At 42.2% G+C, this 26,620-nt stretch overlaps 2 protein-coding genes across 2 annotated transcripts; one reads left to right on the top strand and one right to left on the bottom strand.

The window, feature by feature from the left end:
• The first annotated feature begins 350 nt into the window (after positions 1 to 350).
• Positions 351 to 11,294, top strand: ldlrad2 (low density lipoprotein receptor class A domain containing 2). The gene is made up of 5 exons (XM_063911580.1): positions 351 to 517; positions 3,259 to 3,744; positions 4,922 to 5,071; positions 5,273 to 5,413; positions 9,479 to 11,294. Exons 1-5 carry the CDS (start codon positions 439 to 441, stop codon positions 9,778 to 9,780), a joined length of 1,158 nt encoding a protein of 385 aa, XP_063767650.1. The 5' UTR covers positions 351 to 438; the 3' UTR covers positions 9,781 to 11,294.
• A 7,475-nt stretch (positions 11,295 to 18,769) lies between these two features.
• LOC134882415 (G0/G1 switch protein 2-like) lies at positions 18,770 to 20,498 on the bottom strand. Its single transcript, XM_063910077.1, has 2 exons — positions 20,416 to 20,498; positions 18,770 to 20,072 (listed from the first exon to the last, which is right to left on the bottom strand). The coding sequence occupies exon 2, from the start codon at positions 20,027 to 20,029 to the stop codon at positions 19,679 to 19,681; it is 351 nt and encodes a 116-aa protein (XP_063766147.1). The 5' UTR covers positions 20,030 to 20,072; positions 20,416 to 20,498; the 3' UTR covers positions 18,770 to 19,678.
• Between the last annotated feature and the right edge of the window lie 6,122 nt (positions 20,499 to 26,620).

Raw genomic sequence — 26,620 nt, forward strand, 5'->3', positions numbered from 1 at the left:
CTTCTAATATTTATATTTATTTATATACCATGTTTTCCTGCTTCACTAAAATGATCGAGTTTGAGTAAAGTTTGGAGGCTTTTTCTTTTTTTTTAACTATGCTAATTGGATATCATTCAAAATGTGTATTTTCCGCTTTATTCTTGCTCCTGATTATGCTAACCGGAACTTGATGTTGATGTGGTGAAATGCAGCTGAGCAGATGACTTGTGGAAGTTTACATCAGGAGGGAAAGCTTTGTCTTAAACACGAGCTGGCTGAAAGCCTATTGGTGCAGTATTGTCATGGAGACGAAGGACCGAGGGGAGGTTCAACTGGAATAAAGGCCAGCGAGTGTTTATGATGGCTCACAGCTAGATATTCCACTGTGTCCTGCAGTGACCGCTGATGAGGAGTGGATGTGCCTGATCCCCGGCTCTGTGCGCACGGCCTCTGAGGATGGAGGTGGAGGTGGAGAGCTGCTGGCTGCTGCTGCTGCTCTGCTGCATGACGCTCCACAGCGAGGCCATCGAGACGGGTAAGGCTGAAGAACCTCACCCACTGATGGGGGACGTCTGTTCATTTTTAAGTGACGCACTTCTAACGGGCACAATGACTTTAGGTCCGTGCGTAACGACCTGATGGCGCTCAGCGGGGAGAAGCTGTTGTTATAGTACTTGTATAATAATAGTGGCTGTAGTGAAAGTTTGCATGCTTCTGTTTCTTTAGTAAAAGAAAAAAAGTTTGTTGAAGTTGTTACATTTGAAATTGAGAATATATTGAGAATTTGAAATATAATATGTGCTCATAAAAGTAGGCTGGATGCATAGTATACATCGAAACGCATCTTCACAGATAAGGTTATGGTTAGTTTATTTATATAGCAGATTTCAGACACAAAGGCAATTCAAAGTGCTTTACATAGGCAATAACAATTAGAAACAAAATAAATTGAACAAAAAGACAATGCAGGAATGAGTTAAAAAGCGTATGGTAAATACCGTAATGCTGCAAGAAGTGCTGAAGAGCAATGTTAAAACATAGTTACCTCTGGGAAAGCAGCATTAAAGAGCAAGGTTTTCAGGCTTGATTTAAAAGAACCCAGGGTTAGGGCGGACCCCAGATTCTCAGGAAGATGGTTCCAGATCTGCGCAGCATAAAAAGTCAACATCCTACAGTTCATTTTCTGATTATGATGCCCTCGTGACAGGTGAGTTGTGACCTCTTTGCAATCCGAGTCACATTATAGTTCAGTTTAAATGCAGATTTAAAATTGTTCACAGCATCATTAAAAGGAAAGTAAAAATGGATAAACCAAATTTAAGTTTGTTTTTTAAAGTAACATAAGTTGGAGTAAACATTTTGGAAATTCAGATCTGCAGGAGGTGCCACAGATGGAACAGGAGCTTCAAAGAACACTGCAGAGATCCTAGCACAAATATTACTATCTTTTCTCCTGACCAAAAACATCTGAAAATATACCTATCATGATATAAGTATATCAATATTGATATCAAATTGCATATGAAATGATTTTCTTCCTGCGGTCGGCCCGTCAGACCCGTTTATCATGGTGTCACTGTACAGTCTATAAACTAAGCCGGGAGTACAAAAGGACTAAATGAGTTTGGGTGTAAAGTGACATCATGGAACCTATGTTGAGTTGAGTTAGAATAACACATGGATGGACAGTGAGGCTGCTGCCCTTTTCCACACAATGCAGGCTCAGACACATTTCTCACTACGGCATGTCACCCAGACCTTGACCCCCACCCGGCCTCTGATCCGCTCTCTGGGATGGACTCCATTTACAATGATTTTAAACAGGTTGAATTTTCAGCCTGCAAAAATCTTTACTGGGGACTGGGTGTCCACTGCTCAGCCGTGCACACTGTTGCTTCAGGCGTTGTATTTACTTGTGCGGTGCAGAGGGGATTAGCTGTTTCCCACCAACAGGGGCTCTGGGGCTCCGGGACATTCCTGGAGGTCAGGGCAGGAGGATCTAGTTGTCTCCCAGGGAAACGGAGCCAATAAACTCCAGGGGTGGTCGTAAATTTTCCCATTATTTGGCCTGCGGCCCAGATGCAGGGGGCGGGGGGCAGAGGGCGGCTGGGTGGGGGCTGTTAGAGCCGGATCTGCCCACCCATCTGTCCTGGTCCTGCCTGTGGATGAGCAGTAAGCTGCTTCAACAACCATCAGCAGGTCTACACTGAAGTGTGTGAGTCTGTACATCAATCAGTGTGTTGAATACAAACTGTGTAAAACTCTCAGCCTCTTCTGCAGCATCTCTGTCTGATCGGAGTGAAGTGTGGGACAAGCTTTGACCTTTGATTTTCACAATATCTATCTGTGTTCACCGGCACTGTGTTCCTGTTGAGCTACAATTGTTACAAAAAAACAGAATCATATAGAGACATAACTTTGGAACACATCTCCTCATGAACCCTAACCTTCAGATACACTTTAGAAATCGTTTTTGCACCAGAAAGAAGGGATCTGTGGATGGCCAGGAGAGGTGTAGAAGTACTCAGATCTTGTACTTGTGTAAAAGTAGAAGTACTCAGATCTTGTACTTGAGTAAAGTAGAAGTACTCAGATCTTGTACTTGAGTAAAGTAGAAGTACTCAGATCTTGTACTTGAGTAAAGTAGAAGTACCAGAGTGTAGGAATACTCTGTCACAGTAAAAGTCCTGCATTCTAAAAGTTCCTCCAGTGAAAGTAGAAAGTACTCTCATCTAAATGTACTTAAAGTAGCGACAGTAAAAGTAGTCATTGTTTGATTGGTCCATTTCAGAATAATATCTCTGATATGTTTTATAATTATTGATCATTAAAGTGTTCTCAGAGCTGGTAAAGGTGCAGCTAGTTTGCCAGGTGTAAATAAAGTATTATTTAAGAGTTAATTATATTTCACATCATTAAACAAAATCCGCAAATTAACTTACACGATTAACCTCTTTAAGTACAAAGTCGCAAGAGATTCTAATGCTGAAGTAAAGAACAAGTTCCTAAACATTTTAGTTAAGTACAGTTCTCAATCTGATATGAGAAAACTGTTTGTTTTTTTAATATATTGCCAATAATTACAATTGAAAAGACAGTCCCCTTTGTGATCAGAAGACTTTGTGTTGATAACTTTTAAAGAGAGTCAGATTATTTCCTGACAGGAGGCTCCATGTGTGAGCTTGTGTCTCAGGACTGTCTCTCAGGACTGTGTCTCAGGACTGTGTCTCAGGACTGTCTCTCAGGACTGTCTCTCAGGTGTATTTCTCTTGCCAGTGAACGTGGTGGACTTCTGCGGTCAGACCATCCGTGGTGACGGCATGATCGTCAACTCGCACCAGGAGTCCAAGAAGTACTACTTTGTTACCATGGGGACGGACTGCCACCTCACCATGCAGGCCAGCTCGCCCAAAGACAAGGTCCAGTTCCACTTCCGCTTCTTCCTGGTCTACAGTTTGCTACGAGTGTCCCCTCTGAGCCCGGCCCCTCTCTTTCCAGAGTCCCCTCGTGGCTCCGTGCCTCTCAACCCCAGACTGGAGCCCACCTCTGGGGAGAGTTTGGGGGACCCGTGTCACGCTGGCTCATATGTTCAGTTCTACGATGGACGCGATAGGAGCTCGCCTCCTCTCGGGCCCCCTCTCTGTGGGAAGAGCGCCCCCCGGCCGGTGCTCTCCACAGGAAACTACCTGACCCTGAGGCTGGTGACCCGCGGGACTCAGCCCAGAGTCGACTTTGTGGGGGACTTCACCTCCTTCAGACTGGGTAAGAGAGACATGTGTCCATCTTCTACAGAAGCTGTCTTTACTGAACCTCAGTATCGTTGAAGAACCAAAAAACATGTCCCATACCGAGTCCATATCGTCCAACTAAGATCTTTCGTGTTTGTTTGAAAGAAGGAATTTCTGTCTTCCTAAAAAAATGTTTTACTTAAATCCAGCAGCGGTGGGAGGAGTACCCAGATATTGTACTAAAGTAAAAGTAGAAGTACTCAGATCTTGTACTTGAGTAAAAGTAGAAGTACTCAGATCTTGTACTTGAGTAGAAGTACTCAGATCTTGTACTTGAGTAAAAGTAGAAGTACTCAGATCTTGTACTTGAGTAAAAGTAGAAGTACTCAGATCTTGTACTTGAGTACCAGAGTGTAGGAATACTCTGTCACAGTGAAAGTCCTGCATTCAAAATGTTCCTCCAGTGAAAGTAGAAAGTACTCTCATCTAAATGTACTTAAAGTAGCGACAGTAAAAGTAGTCATTGTGTGATTGGTCCATTTCAGAATAATATCTCTGATATGTTTTATAATGATTGATCATTAAAGTGTTCTCAGAGCTGGTAAAGGTGCAGCTAGTTTGAATGGCTTTGTATACTGCAGGGTAGCTGCTGGATTTACTGCAGGTGAACTAAAGTCTGATTTAAGGGTGATTATATTTACCATCATTAATCCAGATCTGTAAAGTAACTGAAGGGATTAAATACATGTAGTGCAGTAAAAGTACACCATTTACCTCTGACAACATACTGTACAAGTATCTCAAAATTTTAATTGTAAATATACTTAGTTACTCCACACCAATTAATTTCATTACACCATGAAATATACTAGGAGGTTTCTTTATCTGGGCGACCCCCCAGTGCAGGTTAGAATAATGTTGTATGACAGTACAGCTGTGTGTTCATAGCAGCATTTAGTACACAAAACAACAACATCTGCTCTGCACTGGACTAGTGACAAACTGTCTACTGCTTGAGACTTTGATATATGTACAGGCTATTGGTAAATAACGTGGATGTAAACAAATGCTGGTGGTGAAGCATGTATCATGTTTTTGAGCCCTCAAGAATAACTGTTGTTTAACCTATAAGCTGCCATAATTAATTTTCCTTTCAATTTGAATCTAAGACTCTCTAAACGTTGATTTCTAACTCTGATCCTTTTGTACAGGTTTTAACCAATCAGATTGCAGCAATGAGCCCTATTTCACCTGCAGGAATGGGAAGTGTGTCCCTCTCAGTCTGGTGTGTGATGAAAAAGGTATCGACAACTGTGGGGATGGAAGTGACCTGGAAGAGAACCTGACTACGGGTTGTAAAGGTCAGCTGACTGATGATATGACATAAGTGATGCTGATATTTATAAATAAATAAATACTCCTTTTTCTTATATTACCACGTTGAACATCTCATTAACGCTTCACCACTAAGGTTTGACATCTCTAGATTTTGAAAGGAGTTTTAGGGGACATGTTACAGTTGCTCGACATTTAAAAGTTGACCCAAATCTGTCCGTCATCAGCAGGTCAGCTGTTACCTCCTGAACCTCCACCGCCAATAGCCACCCCACCCCCACCTTTTGTGAAACCACCCACAGCGCCAGTTCCTACACGCATCAACTGTGGCGTGCCCGACAGCGCCCCCAGCCATGAGTCCGTAACAGGTGAGTAACTTTTGTCACATATGCTCTTATTCCACCAGTAGAAGCCCTCAGCACCGGCAGAATGAATCCATGTGTGATGCACTATTCTTATCTCCGGCAGTCGTGGGTTGGCAAACAAATGAACTAAGTGTCCATTAGGATGCAAAGTGTCCGGACGGCTGGGGATAAAACTAATGGAGGTGACCATTGAGTTGTTAATTTCCCCTGAAGCCTTGTAAACCAATAAACAGTGATGGATCCTCTGAGCAGAGAGCAGCCTTTTGAGTGATCCGTCTCTATTCCAGCAGCAGAGGTGCAAACACACAGTCCGGGCCAACCCGCCAGCTTCTGATTACTTTAAGACCCGGCCAAGTCTGGCCGAAGAAACCGCTTTGCTTTTGTTCCGATTGTGCAGTAGAGTTTAGAAGAAAGGGATTCACATTTGGCTGCTGAGTAAACTGCCAGCCGTTTATTGGCTGAGATGCATTTCAGTGCACTCAGTGAGGCAGGATGATTGTTAGCTGAGGTTGAATTACTTTTATTTTTAAATTACTAGATATGTAAACAGTCAGGGGGCTCCATGCACATGAACATACAGTGGGGCAAAAAAGTATTTAGTCAGCCACCAATTATGCAAGTTCTCTCATTTAAAAAGATGAGAGAGGCCTGTCATTTTTATCATAGGTATACCTCAACTATGAGAGACAGAATGAGAAAACAAAATCCAGGAAATCACATTGTCTGATTTTTAAAGAATTAATTGGTAAATTCCTCGGTAAAATAAGTATTTGGTCACCTACAAACAAGCAAGATTTCTGGCTCTCACAGACCTGGAACTTCTTCTTTAAGAGGCTCCTCTGTCCTCCACTCGTTACCTGTATTAATGGCACCTTTTTGAACTCGTTATCAGTATAAAAGACACCTGTCCACAACCTCAAACAGTCATACTCCTAACTCCACTATGGCCAAGACCAAAGAGCTGTCAAAGGAGACCAGAGACAAAATTGTAGACCTGCACCAGGCTGGGAAAACTGAATCTGCAATAGGTAAGCAGCTTGGTGTGAAGAAATCAACTGTGGGAGCAATTATTAGAAAATGGAAGACATACAAGACCACTGCTAATCTCCCTCGATCTGGGGCTCCACGCAAGATCTCACCCCGTGGGGTCAAAATGATCACAAGAACGGTGAGCAAAAATCCCAGAACCACACGGGGGGACCTAGTGAATGACCTGCAGAGAACTGGGACCAAAGTAACAGAGGCTACCATCAGTAACACACTACGCCGCCAGGGACTTAAATCCTGCAGTTCCAGACGTGTCCCCCTGCTTAAGCCAGTACATGTCCAGGCCCGTCTGAAGTTTGCTAGAGGGCATTTGGATGATCCAGAAGAGGATTGGGAGAATGTCATATGGTCAGAAGAAACCAAAATAGAACTTTTTGGTAAAAACTCAACTGGTCGTGTTTGGAGGAGAAAGAATGCAGAGTTGCATCCAAAGAACACCATACCTACTGTGAAGCATGGGGGTGGAAACATCATGCTTTGGGGCTGTTTTTCTGCAAAGGGACCAGGACGACTGATCCGTGTAAAGGAAAGAATGAATGGGGCCATGTATCGTGAGATTTTGAGTGAAAACCTCCTTCCATCAGCAAGGGCACTGAAGATGAAGCGTGGCTGGGTCTTTCAGCATGACAATGATCCCAAACACACCGCCAGGGCAACGAAGGAGTGGCTTCGTAAGAAGCATTTCAAGGTCCTGGAGTGGCCTAGCCAGTCTCCAGATCTCAACCCCATAGAAAATCTTTGGAGGGAGATGAAAGTCCGTGTTGCCCAGCGACAGCCCCAAAACATCACTGCTTTAGAGGAGATCTGCATGGAGGAATGGGCCAAAATACCAGCAACAGTGTGTGAAAACCTTGTGAAGACTTACAGAAAACGTTTGACCTCTGTCATTGCCAACAAAGGGTATATAACAAAGTATTGAGATGAACTTTTGTTATTGACCAAATACTTATTTTCCACAATCATTTTAAAATAAATTCTTTAAAAATCCTACAATGTGATTTTCTGGATTTTTTTTTCTCATTCTGTCTCTCATAGTTGAGGTATACCTATGATAAAAATAACAGGCCTCTCTCATCTTTTTAAATGGGAGAACTTGCACAATTGGTGGCTGACTAAATACTTTTTTGCCCCACTGTATATTATTTATTTATTGCTCTGTAAGCAGTGGTGTAAAGTAACTAAGTGGATTTACTCAAGTTCTGTTCTACAGTACCATTCTTAGGTACTTGTACTTCACTTGAGTATTACTTTTGTATTCTACTTTGTACTTTTACTCCACAGTTCAGAGGTAAATGGTGTACTTTTACTCCTCTACTTTTATTTAATCCCTTTAGTTACCTGCACTGGGGGGTCGCCCAGATAAAGAAACCTCCTAGTATATTTCATGGTGTAATGAAATTAATTGGTGTGGAGTAACTAAGTATATTTACAATTAAAATTTTGAGATACTTGTACAGTATGTTGTCAGAGGTAAATGGTGTACTTTTACTGCACTACATGTATTTAATCCCTTCAGTTACTTTACAGATCTGGATTAATGATGTAAAATATAATCAACCCTTAAATCAGACGTTAGTTCACCTGGAGTAAATTCAACAAGTATTATTCAAGTTTTGAAAAAGCCTTAGAAAGCTCTTGGCATTATTTGTCTGTGGGCGAGTCCTAATCTCCTCTCTGAATACTTTAGTATCTCCTCTGTCTTGGGGAAAAGATGGTGTTTGGGTTGCTGTCTCATTCCCTTTCCTTTTCGTGCTCCTTCTGGCTGTTTGGAGACAGAGCCTCCTTCTTCTTCTTTTCACTCTTGAACAGGTCTCGACCCGTATGCAATGATACAAAGCCATTCAAACTAGCTGCACCTTTACCAGCTCTGAGAACACTTTAATGATCAATCATTATAAAACATATCAGAGATATTATTCTGAAATGGACCAATCAAACAATGACCTTTTACTGTCGCTACTTTAAGTACATTTAGATGAGAGTACTTTCTACTTTCACTGGAGGAACATTTTGAATGCAGGACTTTTACTGTGACAGAGTATTCCTACACTCTGGTACTTCTACTTTACTCAAGTACAAGATCTGAGTACTTCTACTTTACTCAAGTACAAGATCTGAGTACTTCTACTTTTACTCAAGTACAAGATCTGAGTACTTCTACTTTTACTCAAGTACAGGATCTGAGTACTTCTACTTTTACTCAAGTACAAGATCTGAGTACTTCTACTTTTACTCAAGTACAAGATCTGAGTAGTTCTACTTTCACTCAAGTACAAGATCTGAGTACTTCTACTTTTACTCAAGTACAGGATCTGAGTACTTCTACTTTTACTCAAGTACAAGATCTGAGTAGTTCTACTTTCACTCAAGTACAAGATCTGAGTACTTCTCCCACCTCTGTCTGTAGGTAACATACTTAAGTGCTCACCAGATAGTTCATATTGAGTATAATAAAGGGTTGCAGCTCCTCTGTAGATATAAGGATTTGAAATATATTTATTATTGCATCATCATCATCATCATCATCATCATCATCATCATCATCATCGTCAACATCATCGTCATCGTCATCGTCATCATCATCATTGTGATGAGTGTCTGTGGTATGGTGTATTGTGACAGAACAAGCTGTGGAGCTAGCACCCAATCCCAAAGGTGTGTCAAAACAACGAGGACTAGCCAATCACAGCACAGTGTGGCGAGAAGCCAATCTCATTTAAAAAAAATGCTTACCCCTTCTGTTCACCAACATAATCTGCGCAAATGTATAATAGTAATATAAATGCAATTAACAGAAGTTAAAGCTTAGCGGTGGTGACCTCATGGGGGGACTAATCATTATATGACCCATTTCAGTAGTGGGTGTAGTGTGGACCTGCATCAGTCCTGCCTCTGTACCCTCACATTGTCAGTCTTTTGTAAATAGAACCATACGTTTCATAATTGTTTCCCACCTGCATTATAAGTCAAATAAAATGTGGCAGCCATTATAATAAAGATCATTTCTGCTCTTGTCCCTAGACTCTCCTGCCTCCCTGTCCCTGTTGGTTCTGTACATCCTCCTGGGGGTGGTGGGGGGTGGCGTGGTGCTGTGCTGGTGCTGCTGGTCCCCCGGATGGTTCCTGTGGCGCGTCAGCTTCTGCCGCTTCCTACCCTGCTGCAACTCGGCCTGCGCCTCCTGCCAGCTCTGCGCCCGCAGCTGCACCCACAGCAAGGAGCACCGACTGGCTAAAGTCACCCCACACACACCCGTCAACGGGATCATGACGGGCACGGCGGCCCCCACCAACAGTGCTGATGAAAACATTACAGCAGCTGTTTAGAGCCGGAGGATCAGTGTGTGCTCATTGAGACACGCTGATACTGAGCTGAGATCAGTAACCACTAACAGATACTGCATCAGGCTGTATGGTGGGGGGGGGGGGGGGGTTGGTGGGACTGACAGAGCTGAACTGTGGGTTGTGTACTTTAAATGTGATGATTACTGCTGTTATGTTTCTGTAAGAAGGTAAAGCAGGGTACAGTGTGACTGTGGATCCTGTAAAAAGTGTGAATGCAGCGTTAAGATTAAGGGTTCTTAGAATGACTTAAAAAACATTTATTGTTTACAGCCCGTTTCGCTTTTTCTTACATATTATGATAAAAGCACATTCTGTTTAAGAGACTGCTTAAAAAGTTACACTGAAAACACCGAAAGGTTGACTTTAATTAAATGTATTATGTCAACAGATTTACATAACTGTATTAGGTTAGTTGAAAGCACTGATATTAAGTTGAACCTAATATTTATTCAAATTTGATATTTTTGCTTTTGACTCACCTCATTCAGTTATGTGAAATCTGTTGACATAAAACATTTAAAGTCAACGTTTCAGTTTCTTCAGTGAAGAGAAATGCAGCATTCATTTTGTCCAGTTTTCAGAGGAGCGATGAAGAGTGTTAAGTTGTGAGTGAACAGTTTATATTCATATGTTTCTTTGTATATAAATGTGTTCCTGCTCTGTATTAGAGGTAATAGTTTAGCCATGCAGTGAAGTACACTTCCCGTCCACAGCTTTGACCAAAAGGACAGCGTGGACACATGCTGAGGAGACCTTCAGTCTCCCACCTGCAGACAGCAGCTGTTCTCCCTGGGTGGAATTCCTTCAGACAGTATAAGCCAACAAGTGCAAAGTCATTCAGTGTAAAGCAGTCCAAAAATTGTCGGAAAAACAGCCTTGTAAGTGTGAATTTCTAACACGTTATTCTGTGTACTTATAGTAAATCACATCAACGCTAGTCAGCCAACCTAAATCAATATGTCAAAAGAATCAATTTCTTTGGGGAAAAATGAAATAAACAAATATACATACAGTATTTACCGGTGGCTGGAAAAGGCTGATCTGATCGACAACACAGACGCAGTAACCATGGCAGCAGAAGAACAGGCGCTGAGCACCGGATCTATAGAGACCGGGTTCCACCATACCAGACAGGTATAGAAGACCCTGAGACAGTCCAGCACATAACAGCAGGCTGTAAGACGCAGGCAGGTACAGCACACATGGAGCGCCATAACCAAGAGGCTGACAGTGGTTCAGTCTGTAGGGACTTGGGCTTTGAAATGAAGGGTCGGTTCACGTCCCATTCGGACCAATAAAATACGGAGTTCACCACCTGGGCCCCGCCAAAGTGCCCTTGAGCAAGGCACCAAACCCCCAACTGCCTGTGAGACTGGCAGCCTTCGCTCTGGCACACCTGGCATGTTTATGTGTGCAACCTACAAAAACTGTGTAGTGTGTCAAATTGTATGTGTACTAAAAATGCAAGTGCATGCGTGTGGTTATTGCATGCATGTAAAAACAGAGTGAAAACTGAATTTCTCCCTAGGGGGATTAATAAAGGTTTATCGTCATCTATCGTCGCCTAGACCAGGAGCATCTGTGCAGAGCATGGGCTGGAAGGCGCCAGGACAAAATGGTCCAAAGGTGGCTATATATATAAGACCCTGTTTTATCTTTCACCATGTTCAAGTTTACAAACACATCAGACCCATATTCAACATGCCATTCCAGAGCAACGGGAGATGTCCCTTTGATTTGACTTTCTGTAATTGACCTTTCGACCCTGAGTTAAATTGATAAGTTGTGCGGCCGCCGGGTTCATAATGTTGGCAAATGTGTTGACACAAGGCAACCTCTCTGCACAGCCTTTAAAGTCCCAAAAGGATTTTTGACCAAACTCTGCGTGTGAACTGTGTGCCCTGCTTTTCATTTGCTCAAACGACTTGAACAAAGTCTAACCACCTGCATAGTCCATAGACCAACAAAGGTAGGATCCTACAGGATTTCCAGATCCAGACTGATAGAATGGGGATGGCTAACCAACCGGACATCGTTGTGCTGGACAAACGGCAGAAGAAGGCAGTGATGACAGACATAGCAATCCAAGCAACAGCATCATCAGGAAGAAGTAACAAGAGAAGCTGGGGAAGCTGTGGTTCAGTAGTGATCGAAGCACCAGGGGCAGTAATTCCCGAACTGGGACAGTGGCTCCAGCAAAAAGAAACCACATACACATTCCTGTATTACTAATGAGCGTCCCATCAGCCTCAGCTGTGCATTGTGTCTACCTCAAAGGGTAGCATGTTGACGTAAAAGTATTGTTCATCTCTAAAAAACAAGTTATGTTAGAGGAGAAAGTGTTCTATATATTCATATATGTTCTATATATATAAGACCCTGTTTTATCTTTCACCATGTTCAAGTTCATAAAAACATCAGACCCATATTCAACATGCCATTCCAGAGCAATGGGAGATGTGAGGGGCAACCTGTGCTCACGTGTCCACCAGGCCAACTTCTTTGTGGCATCCCTCCTGTGTGTTTTGTACTACATTACACACAGCCAGTCTTTTGGGGGGGTTTGACCTGAGTTCTTGGTAAGGCATAATGTGCTTAATCAAACAATGGGCTTCTGACCTCCAGGTTGCCGGGCTGCAGCACATTGAAGTATGCAGGCCTCTTTATCTGACTTACTTTCTGCTGAGAGTTTACAGGAATACACACGCACCATCAAACAGCACACACACACCCGGTATTAATCCACTCACACGCTCCGATCTGCATGTGCAACAACAACAAGACTTTTTTCGCATATTGCTGTCAGCTTATATTAAGCATTTTACAATTCCCTCACACCATTTTGTTGCTAAACCCCACCGGGACTGGCTGAAAAGGCTATAAGTGAAAAGTGTCAGTCGTAGTGATGAACCCAAAAATAGCCAACCAACCTTGTACTGTAAATCCTCTCTTCAGGTTTAAACGTATTTCAGCTCCTTTGGTTTTCCAGAAACGGTGTTCAGTGTGAAGCTCTGTACCGGATCAGCAGTGCTGGATGTGTGAATAGACGACTGTTGCTTTGTGCAAAGTTCACTTAACTTTACACATTGGTAATATGTCAGCATTGTGTTTTCTTTTTCTCTTCATATGGCCACAAAAGTCATTAATGCAGCTTTAAAATCAAGAATTTCAATTATATAATTTGGTCGTATAGTGTAAGTGTTATCAAGACCTCTTTAAAATGTGTTCCATAACATCTGACATCCAGAAAGTCTTGCATACAAGCACAAATGAAAAGATTGCAACATAATGTAGTCCTTCTCGTGTACAAACAAATGCTTTAATAAATGCTTCGAAATAAACTTTACACACACTATGTGACAGTAACACACACAGTTCCTCCTGTTCCAGCACTGAGACTGAATGATAATAAAGTTTTGTGAGTTTGGACCCACCTTGTCCACACATTAATGTGGCCCACTTGCAGGTCATGATGTTTTAACTGCCTCCTGCATCTGCAGCACCATGGTCTGTTGTTCCTCAGAGGCTGCAGGGTAGACACCGATGGGGGGGGGGGGGCTTGGCAAAGAGTGAGTGGCTTCACAGGGTATCCTCTGGCAACCTTTCAAGTCCCCTCTCTGTTTCCAGTAAAGAAACGAAAAAAAGAACCCTTCTGTCACTTTGATTTGACTTTGTGTAATTGACCTTTCAACCCCGAGATAAATTGGTAAGTTGTGCAGCCGCCGGGTTCATAATGTTGGCAAATGTGTTGACACAAGGCAACCTCTCTGCACAGCCTTTAAAGTCCCAAAAGGATTTTTGACCAAACTCTGCGTGTGAACTGTGTACCCTGCTTTTCATTTGCTCAAACGACTTGAACAAAGTCTAACCACCTGCATAGTCTCATTAGTGTATATGACAAACCACAGGTATACAGAGGTAAAGAGAACTCAGGCCACCATGAAGCCCCTCTGTAGGAGCTGCTATGCTGCTAGTCTGCCTTTGCCTGAAGGATAAAAGCATTACATTTAACCCTTAGTGGTTTCTTTATCCCAGTGGAAATAGTCATTTGAAAGGCTGTGTCCACCTGTAGAATAGGTGCAATGACAGTGTAACTACGCTGTGTTATGGATGTAATATCGGTGTTACATCAGTGTGAAATGGGTGTTATAACAGTGTAATATATGTTATGTAATAGTGTAACATGGGTATAATATATGTGTATTACGGGTGTAATAATGATTTCATGGATTTGTATGTGGGTGTTATAACAATGTAATATGGGTGTGATAATGGAGTTAAATCGGTGAAATATGTGTCTTATAATATCAATAATGTGTCTATGTAATATCAGAATCAGAATTCCTTTATTCATAGAGGAAATGTACGTTGTTACAGCAAAGTATATACAGACGAAGAAAATCAAACACAAAAGGCATGCACATATTATTCAAAATAAAATAAACTATAATAAGGGTGTATTTTTTTGTATTTCTACATTTATATTATAGCCCGCAGTTGCAGATTCACACACATGTCGCTTTAGTCAGTTCAGGTTCAGAGATTTAAGGGTCCTCTCTCAGCCCTGACGTGGGCCAGCATTCATCTGTTCTCAGAGCCATCATGTTGACCCAGGGTTAAATTGCACTCCCACTCATGAGTGTGCATGTGTCCGGCATCATTGTGCCATTGTTGCTGTGCTATCTCAGTGAGCCATGCTGCTGTGAGCCAATAAAATTGCAGTCAGCCATCAAAGCAGCGGGGGCCGGTGGCAAACACACTGCGTCTCAGTCTCAGGTTCACACACACTGTGGAGGGCAGGTTGACCGTACTTTAACACACCTTCTAAACTTGGTGCTCGACTGCAGCTCACTGTTATAGGATCTACATTCACAGCACATCCTTTAAACTGCATAACACTTTACTTCATGGTTTAAGGTAGTGGACTGATGGGGGGGACAATCAAAAGCAGGAGGCTAAACTTTTAGATTTTATATTGAAATATTACATTTAGATTTTCATTTAAGTATTCTAGATTGTTCTAAAAGACAAACAATATAAGAAAAGCAGTACGATAAGGACAAAGCTAATTGACAAGACAAACCAACAGTAGGGAGGGGGAAGGTTAATTTATTTTATGCATATTTAACACAAAGTGTATACATAGAAACCAACACATCTCTGATGAATTAGAAACGAGGACCCATTATGGCATAATTCTATACAAAGAGAGGAGTGCATGATGTTGTGAGTTTGGGAATGTCCTTAATGTGTCCCAGAAACCATTCCCACCCTTATCCAGATATGATATGGAGGATGCAGCGTTCTTATTTTAAAGGGTTCTGAAAGTCCTACAGCTAATTATTTATAGTCATTGAAACAACTGGCACTTCCAACTTTCCAGAAGTACGCATTGATTTTGCAAACATGCTAGATCTGTACATTTTTGTGCAGATGTAAAGTTGATGCCATTAATGGGCAGAAAACCCAGCCAGCATGTAGCGGGAAATAGAGTCATGTTCTCATGATCTCAGAGTGTGTATCTCTGCATCCCAGAAGGCCCTAGCAGCTGGACAGAAGAGAATCAAGTATTGTTATTATCATACCCTTTACCTTGTTGTGTCTCTTAAACTGTCCAAATGTGATTTTATGATGCTGCATGATGTGAAAAAAGGTCTCACCATCTGACCTGAGGGGAATTCTTGTTCTCTGTTTTAATTTGCGATGTGTGCCATGTTGTTAAAGCACTTTGAGCTCATAAAAGAAAACAGAACAATAATTATGAAGAATAATTGTAGGTTTTGTAACAGACACAAGAAGCAAGACATAGCAGAAATGATGCCTGTGCTATATTTCTTATCAGCCTGATGAGCCAGTGATCTAAAAACCAACTCAGCAGGAGATTTCATTGCACAGAGTTCCAGCGGGAGGGTAGGGGTCAGGGATGTGCTTGGCCCAGGAATGGGCCCTCAAAGTACGCTGTCAAGCCTGGATCAGTCAGCCTTTTTCTTGACTTGACCTAAGGCAAATGGACTGGGGTTTAATACATGAATATGCCTGTCGCTGGGGTCCCAGGAGAGATGTCCCAGGCGAAAGCATCCTATGACCCTATACATTCCAAAATCCAGAAGACCTGGAGTTAGTTATTTTGATAGGATGTCACATGGAAGTGTCTGGATCTTGCTTTTTTCTGCAGGAATAGAAACAGTTGATGAATAGCAACTTCTGGCAGCAATGACAGCTCCAAGAAAAGAAGAAGCCTTATCAAACTAAAACTCACGACCAGCTAAAGGACACTTTTATAGACAGTAATGTTCATGTCTGTCCTCATAACTGAGCTGATACTGCTTTCACATTTCTTCCTGCCAGTCCATTTTGGCCCAGTAGAAACAGTCTCTACCTGCCTCTATCTAGTGGACAAATCAAATCCCTGATCCATAGTATTTATCTGAAATAGAAGAATATTATTTTGACTTTTTTCTGCATACTACTGGATTTGTGGAGTTGGCTTCCCCTAATTTACTATTATGTCACTAGCTTTATTCAATGTTCTCTGCTATTTCACTGTATTCATAACATCCAGGTCAATCCATAAGTCTACACCATTAAACAATAAATAAATGTTCACTTCCATAACTTATAGACAAATTAGAAGGCTATAACTTCCTAAATTGTACAATCACAACAATGTGTTCAGTATTCTCTGTGCAGTTAAGGTGGACATCAATCACCTTTTTCAATTATTCACTACTTACAAATGTGACTGTTAAAGATTGCATTTACTATTTCAGGGGATTAGAAACCCTTGTTCTTCTATGTATCAGAATCCGAAATACTTATCCCTGATGGTCCATTGACTACATTCATTTGTTGTGACTTATTGGACAGAAAATCCATACTATACAAAATGACACCACCATTTCCAATAAAATGAAATAGCTTTTTGAAAACATTTGCAGTTTCACAGAATTAAATGCCTAAACTCAAAGAACAATATTGCAGCATAGTGTTAATGCTGTTGAACACGTCTGCATGCAAAGCATTCTGCAAGGTTTATATAATATTTGTAAAGATGCTATTGGCCATTAAATTAATTGCATAGCTCTTATAAAATAATAAGCATTTATGAGGTATGATCTGACACTATTAAAATAACGTCTCTTTATCAGGTTGATTAATGCCAAGTTCACGCTACACGATTTTTAGCCCAATCGGCCGCTCCCAGACGGATTTTGGAGTTCGGGGACGAATCGGCGCTAAGTCGGCGATCGGCAGTCGGTGTCTGATCGTTATGTGTGAACTGCTCAAGAGCGAGGTGAGAGACTCCCGGACGCCTCCCCGACGACCCGCAGAAGATGCTCTGGAACGCCCCCTCAGGTCGGACTTCCTACTCAGAAACTTGGAGATCCCTCGCCGCACCCCAGTTCAACTTTCCATTCGTTCACAACATGGCTGCCCAGCACGTAAACACTAACTAAACTCGTTGATCACATAACATTTTTAGCTCTTCAGTATTATTTGTGTCACATTAAATCACCTGTACATAAAGTACCGCTCATATTCTATCTCAAGATATGTTGCTACGATATTTGTTTGCACAAAATATGACACAGAGCGCTGTTATCAAGCGGTATTGCTAATAACGGCTAACCCGAGGTAATTGCTAAATCTGTAAACAAGGCTAACGTTCATGGCTTGCTTTGTTGGAATACTTAAAATAGCCTGGTGTAAAATACTGTAAGGATCTTCCAAATAGTTTGCTATATGATACCGGAAAAAATATTAAATGCATACATATTTTGATTTTGATTTAGATTCGGCCTTAAACATTGGTATACATGTTTCAAAACAGTGTGTTAGGTCTGTCAATTTCTATTTATGTGGACTTTTTAAAGTGTTTCAAGTGGACTGCATATTTGTTCTGTGGTGTTTGCTATTCGGCAAGGGCAAATACAACAGCCTTCCTGCGAGCGTCCATCTTTTCCGATTTGTGTTACTGGAACGCAGTCAACTCAGATGTGAAGTCACTCCCAGTTCCGACATCCGACGTAAGTGGAACGCGGCAATATCTAGCAAGTTAAATATCTGGACCTGTCGGCGAGTAGCTAGGCTACACAATTCACTGACGTTAACTTTAGCTGATGTGCTAACAAGCTTAAGCAAAGTAACTTATTGACAGTTTGTAGGTAAATCATAATAACGTTCGAAATCCGCGTCATTTCCCGTGTCACTTCTCGCGTGTTTTCGTGACAAAACGTAGTTTGGAGACCAGACAGGCTCTTCGGGGATTTATCCTGGTGACAGATCGTGTAGTGTGTGACCCCCTGTCGCCGTTCAATCGCGTAGTGTGCACACCACAACGACTTCAAGACTCCCGAGCGAGTTGTGTTGTGTGAACTGGCAAGCGATCGTACGACTTTGAAAGTCGTGTAGTCTGTGCAAGGCATAAGAGGACATGATGCTAACCATTACAGAAAGTAGCAATGTAGTGCCCTCTGGTGGTGAAGGGGTAGCATTACAGTAAATGCCATAGAAGAAAGTGAACAGTATTTAGCTAAATTCAGTTCATCTTAATAGTATACATTAAAATGTCTAAATATGTTGCCGTCTGATTGCAAACTTTGCAGTGAATGGACTATAAAATACTTCTATACCCACGCAGACACCGTCTGATTTGGTGTAGAAGATGCTGAGAGACAGTTCTTCATCACATTCTTTAACATTATAACCCAACAGAAAGAAAGACAATCTAAGGTTGCTTATCTTTTAATCTGAGTTTTGCCTATTTATTTTATTTTATTCTCAAATTCACAAATTCAGTCAGTCAGATAGCTAGCACCGAGGCCTGAGTACTATGTTTCTTCATGTAATGATGTATGTTTTGTCCTTGCATACTGTGGGTGTTTTTGATTCTCCCTACTGAAAAGTGACATGAAGGGAGAGGAGTATGAACTGGTTCTAACTTGTGGAACAGAACACTGTATCATTCAACTTTACAATGTGTTGACGTCAAAACCAAAGTGAAGTCGGTCCAGACTTTTTTTATTATGTTGTTCTACATAGTAACATATTGGTATGAAAACTATTCTATATTTATTACAGTATTTACACGTTGCATAACATTACAACAGACATTGCAGATCCCATACATCCACCAGCCAGCAGGTAGCGCTACACAGCAGCTCACAGCAAACAGGAAGTCTTTCAACACCATGAGGCCTTCACACACTTTCCTAGTTCCATTCCAACCTCAAGGGAGGATACCTTTGATAATAAAATATGAAAATAAATGGACCCTGTAGAGAGTTCTGTTTGCCTGTTGCTGTCCAGGAGCAAACCAGACATAGAGTTTTATGGGAGACACATAATGAGGGATTTTTATTTATTTCAAAGCTCATTTGGGGTTTTCATATCTTGTAACCCTGACTACTTTATATCTACCTGCAGACCACAAAGAATACTGCAGATAGGAATATGCAGAATATGTCTGTTAGTGCTGTTTCTAAAATCTCTACACTACTGTCTATGTTCTAACAAATTTGTTTACTTGTTTTTTTGTTTGTTTTTGTATTATTACATTTAACAATTCCTATGTTAACGATTCCTAACTGAGTTCAGTGGACTTCACTAAAACCAACAGCTGTATGAATGATATAGGTGAGCCTATCAAAAGGTCTCGAATGTTCCATGAAGGCTGTCATTCAGGGGTATCTCATGTGTGTCCAATGCATAAAGGTAAACTAAAACACATTTTCCACTGCACTTGAATGCATCAATAATAAGCAGCACAGAATGGCAGGCCGTTCAGACACCATTGCATAGAAAGCCTCTGACGTGATGCACCTCTCAGCAGCAGTTTCTTAATAAATATCTCGAGTCCCTTAGGGCCGACCCCTTTGCTTTAGGAAGCGTGCAGCCGGTTGGACATGCTGCGCTGGATGAGTCTGTGGGTCTGGTCCAGGTTCATGCTTTGGGTCGCAGCCCTAGTTTCCTGCACCAGCTCCTCATCCTCCTCCTCTTGTCCCCTCATCTCAGCCTCAATAGTTCTCTGCTCCCGGGCCAACATGAGTACCATCTCGGCATCCATGGTCTCACCCGAGGAAAAGGGGTGACACACTGTTTCCAGCAGGCCAAAGACTGTCCCCAGCACTGCAAATACTGAACCCAGCAGGTAGACCTTCAGCAGACCGCGGCTGGGTCTCTGAGCCAGAATCTCTCTAGCGAAGGGGATCAACTCCCGCATGCTTCCCATTTTCAACGGTGAGAGGCGATGTTGGGCTGAGGGTTATGTAGACCTGGTAAAAAATTAAAAAACGATTTGAGAGGGTGTCAGCTGTTTTCAGATATATCATTTGTTTTTCATAATCATTTTAATGATACATCCTTCACAGCTGAATGTATTGTCATTCTATTTCCAGCTGTTAGACAAAGTAGCGCATCAATTTGTTGCAGCAGCATTAGGAACATTCATGGATTTTGCACATGATATCAAATATATTTTAATTTAACCAACGTTAGGCCTAACGCAATTGATGACTTGTGAAAACACACAGTCAAATTATTTCCCATTAATGCATTTCACACACAGCATACACTCTAGCACTGGATACTAATGTTTTTAAAAAGCATTAAACTTACTGTGATTACGTCTGGTGTTTGTTCTAGTGACTGGTTGACCCCGCTCGTGAGCTCCAGTTTGTGGCAGAACACGCCTTGACTGGACAGTGTCCCCATTTATAACCCTACTCCCCCCACCCACACAGTGACACACAGCTGCTGAATATTCATGGTGGACCGTCTCTGGAAATCAAAAAAAGGATTTGGGATAAAAACTTTGACCCAGTTCTGCGTCGACTTATTGCAGTCTTCATTGTCCCTGGTACTGTGAGTAATACTGGAGTAATATTTCTTTACAGTCGGGTTTCAAATAGAGTGCCTGCTGCGTCGTGAGTTACATTTTAAATGTCAGAATTAACAGTGTGTGAATATTGCATCTGTTTAACTTGTGAAGATAATGAGGTCATACCGGTACCATGCCAAATGTAAAGTACTGTAGCATACCAAACAGTATCATACCAATATGTTGTTGACAATGACAAGCAAGGGATAAACAACAACAACAACAACTCCACCACTTGGACAACACTGGTATACTGATACTTACCGCGTATGTCCGTAACAGATATATTGTTGTGACATTTTTCCTTTTCATACTGAATGTGACAAACAGTATGAGAGAAATAAAGACCTTTTTGAACTTTAAAGCATGATAACATGTCACAGTAGAGGAACGTGATACTAATATGAACCTGAAAAGGAGCATAATAGTGCGCCTTTAAAGTTCCCAGCTTCACTAATGTCATTATTTCCTCGGGGAAAACAGGTGAGATAACTAAAACTGAAACATCCCAGCAGCATCTAAATGAATATGTCCAGTAGTAATCAGAAGCTCACACTCAACAATACACCTGAGATATACACCTGACCTGCAGTGTGGACAGGATCGGGTGATTTTACTGAGATGTTTGCATGAATGAGTCAAAGGCCATGAATACATCAAAAGACCAAAAAAAGGAAAGGTTACAAGGATAAACCTGTGGTGTTCCTCAGGTTCTGTTAGGTCGGAGCACACTGCTGGTTGGTATAGGCTGAAAGGATACAGGTGATCAGGGCTTTCTGTCCAGCTGATGGAGTTCCGTGTGGATCTTCCACATCAACAGTCTCCAAATCAGGGGAAAGGTTATGTAAACCCAGCCCTCTGCAGCCTTTTAGCTGCTGTGACCTGTGGACAGAGTGGAACCAAAGAGAGGAGCACACAGAGTGGACCACACGTACCACACACACTCAGAATGCTGACTAACATGGGGCAGCATTGGAAGCGCAGATGTGTGATGACAAATAAAGGAGCAGAAAGTTCATGATTACATCAACTTCAGTATGGGGATGTGTATTTGTATTTAAAGAAAAAACATGGTAGTTCTGAAACGGCATTGTGAAAAATAACTTCTTTTTTTTCTAGAGCTAGCTTTCTAGTTTGGTGTGCTTTTAAAATTGCTTAATTCGTAAACTTGATAGAATCTATAATTTCACTGGAGATTGACGAAACAAGATGTAATTAAATAATTGACGAATGGCTGCACGGACATTTCACATCTCAGAGCTGGTTTTGTGCGTGCTGCCTCCCTGGCACACCTCAATGAGAAGGAACCATCATAATCATCAATATGAGTCACAGCTGTGCGTATGTCAAATGATGTTCAAACTTTGGAGCTCCTGGCCCTTACCAATCTTGCATTTTTTGCTGTTTTGTTTTCAAGTCTGTGTCTTTGACCTTTTATGAATTTTTAACTGCCAATGAAACTAAGATGCGTTGTTCCAAATTATAGAAGTTTGCTAATTTCCATCTGCAGTCACTGGCCCCTACAGTATAGTATAGAGCCATGTGCTACATGGACATAAATGAACTGCCATCGGGTTGATCTGTCATTAAAGCTCTCCTATTCTGTTATATTTGAACAATATATTATGGGGCCATATCTAGACAAAACTTGTCTGTGAAGTGTTTTGCTCAAAATACCAAACAGATCCCCCATTGTAACATGCCTCATCCCCCTCTATTTCAGCCCTGTTCCTGAAGTGCTGATTCTGTGACTGTAGCTTTAAAGGAACTAGCTGCTGCTGGCCACGCCCCTTTGGAGCTGCTGCTGGCCACGCCCCTTTGGAGCTGCTGCTGGCCACGCCCCTTTGGAGCTGCTGCTGGCCACGCCCCTTTGGAGCGTCATGATCTCTCCTCTGAAGAGAGTTTTCTACCGGGAGAAACTCAGCTAAACGCTGCCGTGACTAAACGCTAGCCTGGTTATACCAGCCTGTTTGACTTCGATTCTCTCCGGCATACAGTCTGGAACAGCGTCATTGGATTTGGAAACTTGTCTGAAGTTTAAAATCATTGGAGTTCCCTTAACCAATCACTAACGTTTGGTAATGACATATGTTATGCGCCGAAGGGCAGGCTCTGACCTGACGCTTCCTGCTTCCGCTTTCACAGTAGTAAACAAATCGCTACCTGCAAGCGTGGCTGTCAAAATGGCTGTCAACGACATTCGTCGATGTTGTCAATGTAACATAAGGATTCAGGGGACAATTCGTAACTCGAAACAATTAACAAGGAAGAATTCCTTCAAGAGTTGAAACAACCGAGTGGATAGCTAGTAGCGTCTCTTCCTCCGTCGCCATTGTTGAACTACAGACTAGACTACAATAGCCTCCTTGCACGGTAACCGTAAATTCTACTTCCGCTGTTACTTGTATGCGCGTCTAAACTTCCGGTCGAACACTTCCGTGTTATGATAGCGTTTGACAGCTGGATACCGGTAACCGGCTTTTACTATTTAGAAGTGTACAATGAGTGTGTTCACAATAAAAGAAAGACGACTGACCTTTCAAAGGGTGGGGACATCGGCACTGCACTGTTGTGTACCTCAGTGTACGAATTCTTCGAGGTACAATAAGCTACTTTCCTTTCATTCATTTCCCGTTGACCCGGCGGTACGGGCCGAGTGGCTGAGGAGAATCCGAAGGGATAATTTCAGTCCGACGAAACATTCAAAGGTCTGCAGTAGGCACTTTAAAAGCACAGATTTTGTCGTGACAGCCGGGGGACTAAGAAAACTCCAAAAGGGATCAGTCCCTGTTCTGTTTTCTTGGAACGGGTTTGAGCTATCGGCACCTAGACCGAGTGTTTGGGAGAGGCGCCCGCGGCCAGATGTGGAGAGTCCCGATGTCTCTGACAACGAGATGGAAATCGCGGCTGTAGCTACTGACCACGACTACTCGGTGTTGCCACAAACGGTGATACGAGCAAGTGACTTGGTTGAGGACAACGAAGCCTTGCGTCGGAGGATTTTGGACATTGAACATTGAAAAGTCGAGCAAAGACCACGTTAAATTATAAAAGTAAGTAAAGCTATTACCACAGTAATATCACTATGTAAGCGCTAATGTTAGCTATGTAGCTACAATAATATTGTGCCATAGTTACAACTTACCTTCATAATTGTCGATATAACTGGATAGGTACATTTTGTGTCCCTTATCACGTTTGCTCTTCGGTGTAGAACTGCCCATCCGAACAAGTCGGTGGACATCTGAGATGGAAATGTTTGGGAGATCCTGCAGGCATCTAGTGTAGAAACTCGCCATGTTTGACGTTCACCGATATCACACCGGAAGTTTAGAAGCGCATACAGTAACAGCGGAAGTAGAATTTACGGTTACCGTGCAACGAGGCTATTCAAACTCGGCACCATCTTCGACGTAATCGCTCTCAACCCCTCCCCCTGTTCGCTGATTGGACCAATAGGATTCTGAGTTCCAGTAATCGTACGTAATGAGTTCTTGCCCAGTCTCACTTCCAGGAGCAAAATGAAATTTGGCGGAAGAACGTAGGCTGGTATAGCCAGGCTAATTAAACGCCATATGATGTTCCAAACCACATCCAGCATTATTTCTGAAACACTTCTCAGTGTTTACCACTACAACAGAGACATTATATGTATTATATATACAACAACTCTAACTAAGTCCCTCCTGCAGACATCCTGCTGTACACACACACACACACACACACACACACACAGGCTCTGTGAGGGGGGATTCAGCTCGCGACTGTATATGGGGGACGATAGGTTGGGAGCTGTCACGTGGGGGGCGACGTTGCCAAGAGTTCAATGTAAAGCCAGCCCACATTTTGGTTATGACTTCATAATTGAAGCAAATCTGGATCAGCTTGTTTTTACCCCCGTTTTTAGAGATGTGGGTGAGGAGGAAAAGAGAGAGAGTTGTATTTTCCGACACATTGACAATATGAAAGACATCAAAAAGTGCATTTTGCATAATAGGGGACTTTTCAGGTTTAAATGTATGCCGATGATACGGTTGTCCATTTGCATGGTAAAATCAAACAAATTAAACTATATGAAAACTATTTGCTGCAAAAGAATAAGATGCTCTGTGGCTAGTTCAACCCTGGAATTAAGTTCCAAAAACATTTAGCATGTTCTTTACAAAAAGACCCAGTAATAGTGCCAAAATGTTCATGAATGCAATCATCCTCGCACATGTAGGTTTTAATAAAACCACGCTAAAACCAATAGATCCCTGTACCAAACAAACAATACAAAGACGAGAAGAACACATATAGTCAAGTAAAATATAGCCAAAAAAAGGGTAAACCTAGGACAAATTTCAACAGAAGCAAACTTAACTGATTTTGTATCCTCAATATGTCCTGAGAAAAAAAAGTACCGAAGAAACGCAGTTACAGCTAAGGCGGTGCTGGAGACTACTATGATGCACAGAAAAAGGAAACAAACACAAATGAAGAGAAGATCAAGCTTGTAAAGGCAGCAGCAAAGCTCATCAAACAAGATATCAAAGACATCGAGCTATCTAATGAATCTTACCCAAATGTCGATGACATGGAATCTCCGAAGGCTGCGTCATTATTCTTCCAGATACTCTTCACTTGTTCCTGGAAGAACTATTTGTTGGGACCAAAACTTAAGCTAAAGTAGCAGCAATTGGACAAGCACTGATGCAGGCAACCAGACCTAGAGTGATATTAGCACCACTTCAGTTTGGATTGGGCATACAATTATATCATCACTTTGCCTCACGGTTCTTCATTGACATTCTTCATCATCTTGGATTTTGCTGCTCATATGAGGAGTTGCACCAATTTGAGCGAAATGCAGCCAAGTTCTGTGGAGCTAACATTCCTGACCTATCAACACAGTTGGTCCAATATGCTGCCGACAATGTCGACCATAACATCCGCACACTTGATGGGCTTGGTACATTCCATGGTATGGGGATGATTGCCACCATTACCCCTGGAATTACATTGAGGAAGACAATCCCCAGGTTGAAGGTTACTTCCTTGGATGTGGCAGCTGTTGGAAGGGTAGATGTACGGTACTTCAGAGAGGAAAGGCACAACTTCACAGCAATAACTTACTATAACCTTCAGAGCCTTCAGGTCCAGAATAGCTATGAAAACCTTGATATCCTGTGGAAGTCATCCATCCTCTTCGGTTCTCCCAGACCAGCATGGTCAGGAATGATGCAGTCAGTGCATAAAGGTGACCACCTTGGCAAGTCAAGCGTTATGTTCCTGCCCATGATTGATCTGACTTCAAGTGAAAGCACATACATATTCTCGACCTTGACATATGTTAGTCAACATGCGCAACGTCACAATGTCACCCCAGTAATCACCTTTGATCAGCCTCTTTGGTGGAAGGCTCTCATGATAGTCAACTCTCAGCCGATGGAAAGTGATCTGAGACAAATTGTCTTACTTTTGGGTGGCTTCCATGCAGAGATGAGCTTCCTCGGTTGTATCGGACACCTGATGGCCTCATCTGGACTCCAATATGTGCTGGAGTTGATCTATGCCCCAAACGCAGTAATCCACATGATGTCTGGCAAAGCTGTTGCATGAGCAGTTCGTGCACACTCAATTATCGATGCGTCCCTCAATGCACTGATTCTGGCAGATGTTTTTCATGTAAATCTACAACAGCAATCTGGAACAAAAGACAAGAGTAAGGAGAGTCAGAGTGAGCTGAAGCAGTTACAGCGATGGAGACCAATCCTCAGGTGACAGAGGTGAGCAGAGATGCCGATGTGGATGAAGCTTTGGAGATATATGAGCATTTGATGGATGGAACAATATCAGCTGAAGAGGCCAGTCAGTCGGATGTTCTCGTGAGAATCAAAGGCTGCCTTCAGAAAGCACATCGAGTCCATCAAGAAGACATCAAGAACTTCAGCTCTCTGGGTG

The sequence above is a fragment of the Eleginops maclovinus genome, chromosome 20, assembly GCF_036324505.1.
Source record: "Eleginops maclovinus isolate JMC-PN-2008 ecotype Puerto Natales chromosome 20, JC_Emac_rtc_rv5, whole genome shotgun sequence".
Taxonomy (NCBI): Eukaryota; Metazoa; Chordata; class Actinopteri; order Perciformes; family Eleginopidae; genus Eleginops; species Eleginops maclovinus.

What these genes read in the sequence shown, in the direction of transcription:
- ldlrad2 (XM_063911580.1), top strand. Translation starts at nt 439, where the DNA reads ATGGAGGTGGAGGTGGAGAGCTGCTGGCTGCTGCTGCTGCTCTGCTGC. An exon ending in CAGCGAGGCCATCGAGACGG is followed by an intron (nt 518 to 3,258) that starts GTAAGGCTGAAG and finishes TTCTCTTGCCAG; the next exon opens with TGAACGTGGTGGACTTCTGC. An exon ending in CAGCCATGAGTCCGTAACAG is followed by an intron (nt 5,414 to 9,478) that starts GTGAGTAACTTT and finishes TCTTGTCCCTAG; the next exon opens with ACTCTCCTGCCTCCCTGTCC.
- LOC134882415 (XM_063910077.1), bottom strand. Translation starts at nt 20,029, where the DNA reads ATGGGAAGCATGCGGGAGTTGATCCCCTTCGCTAGAGAGATTCTGGCT.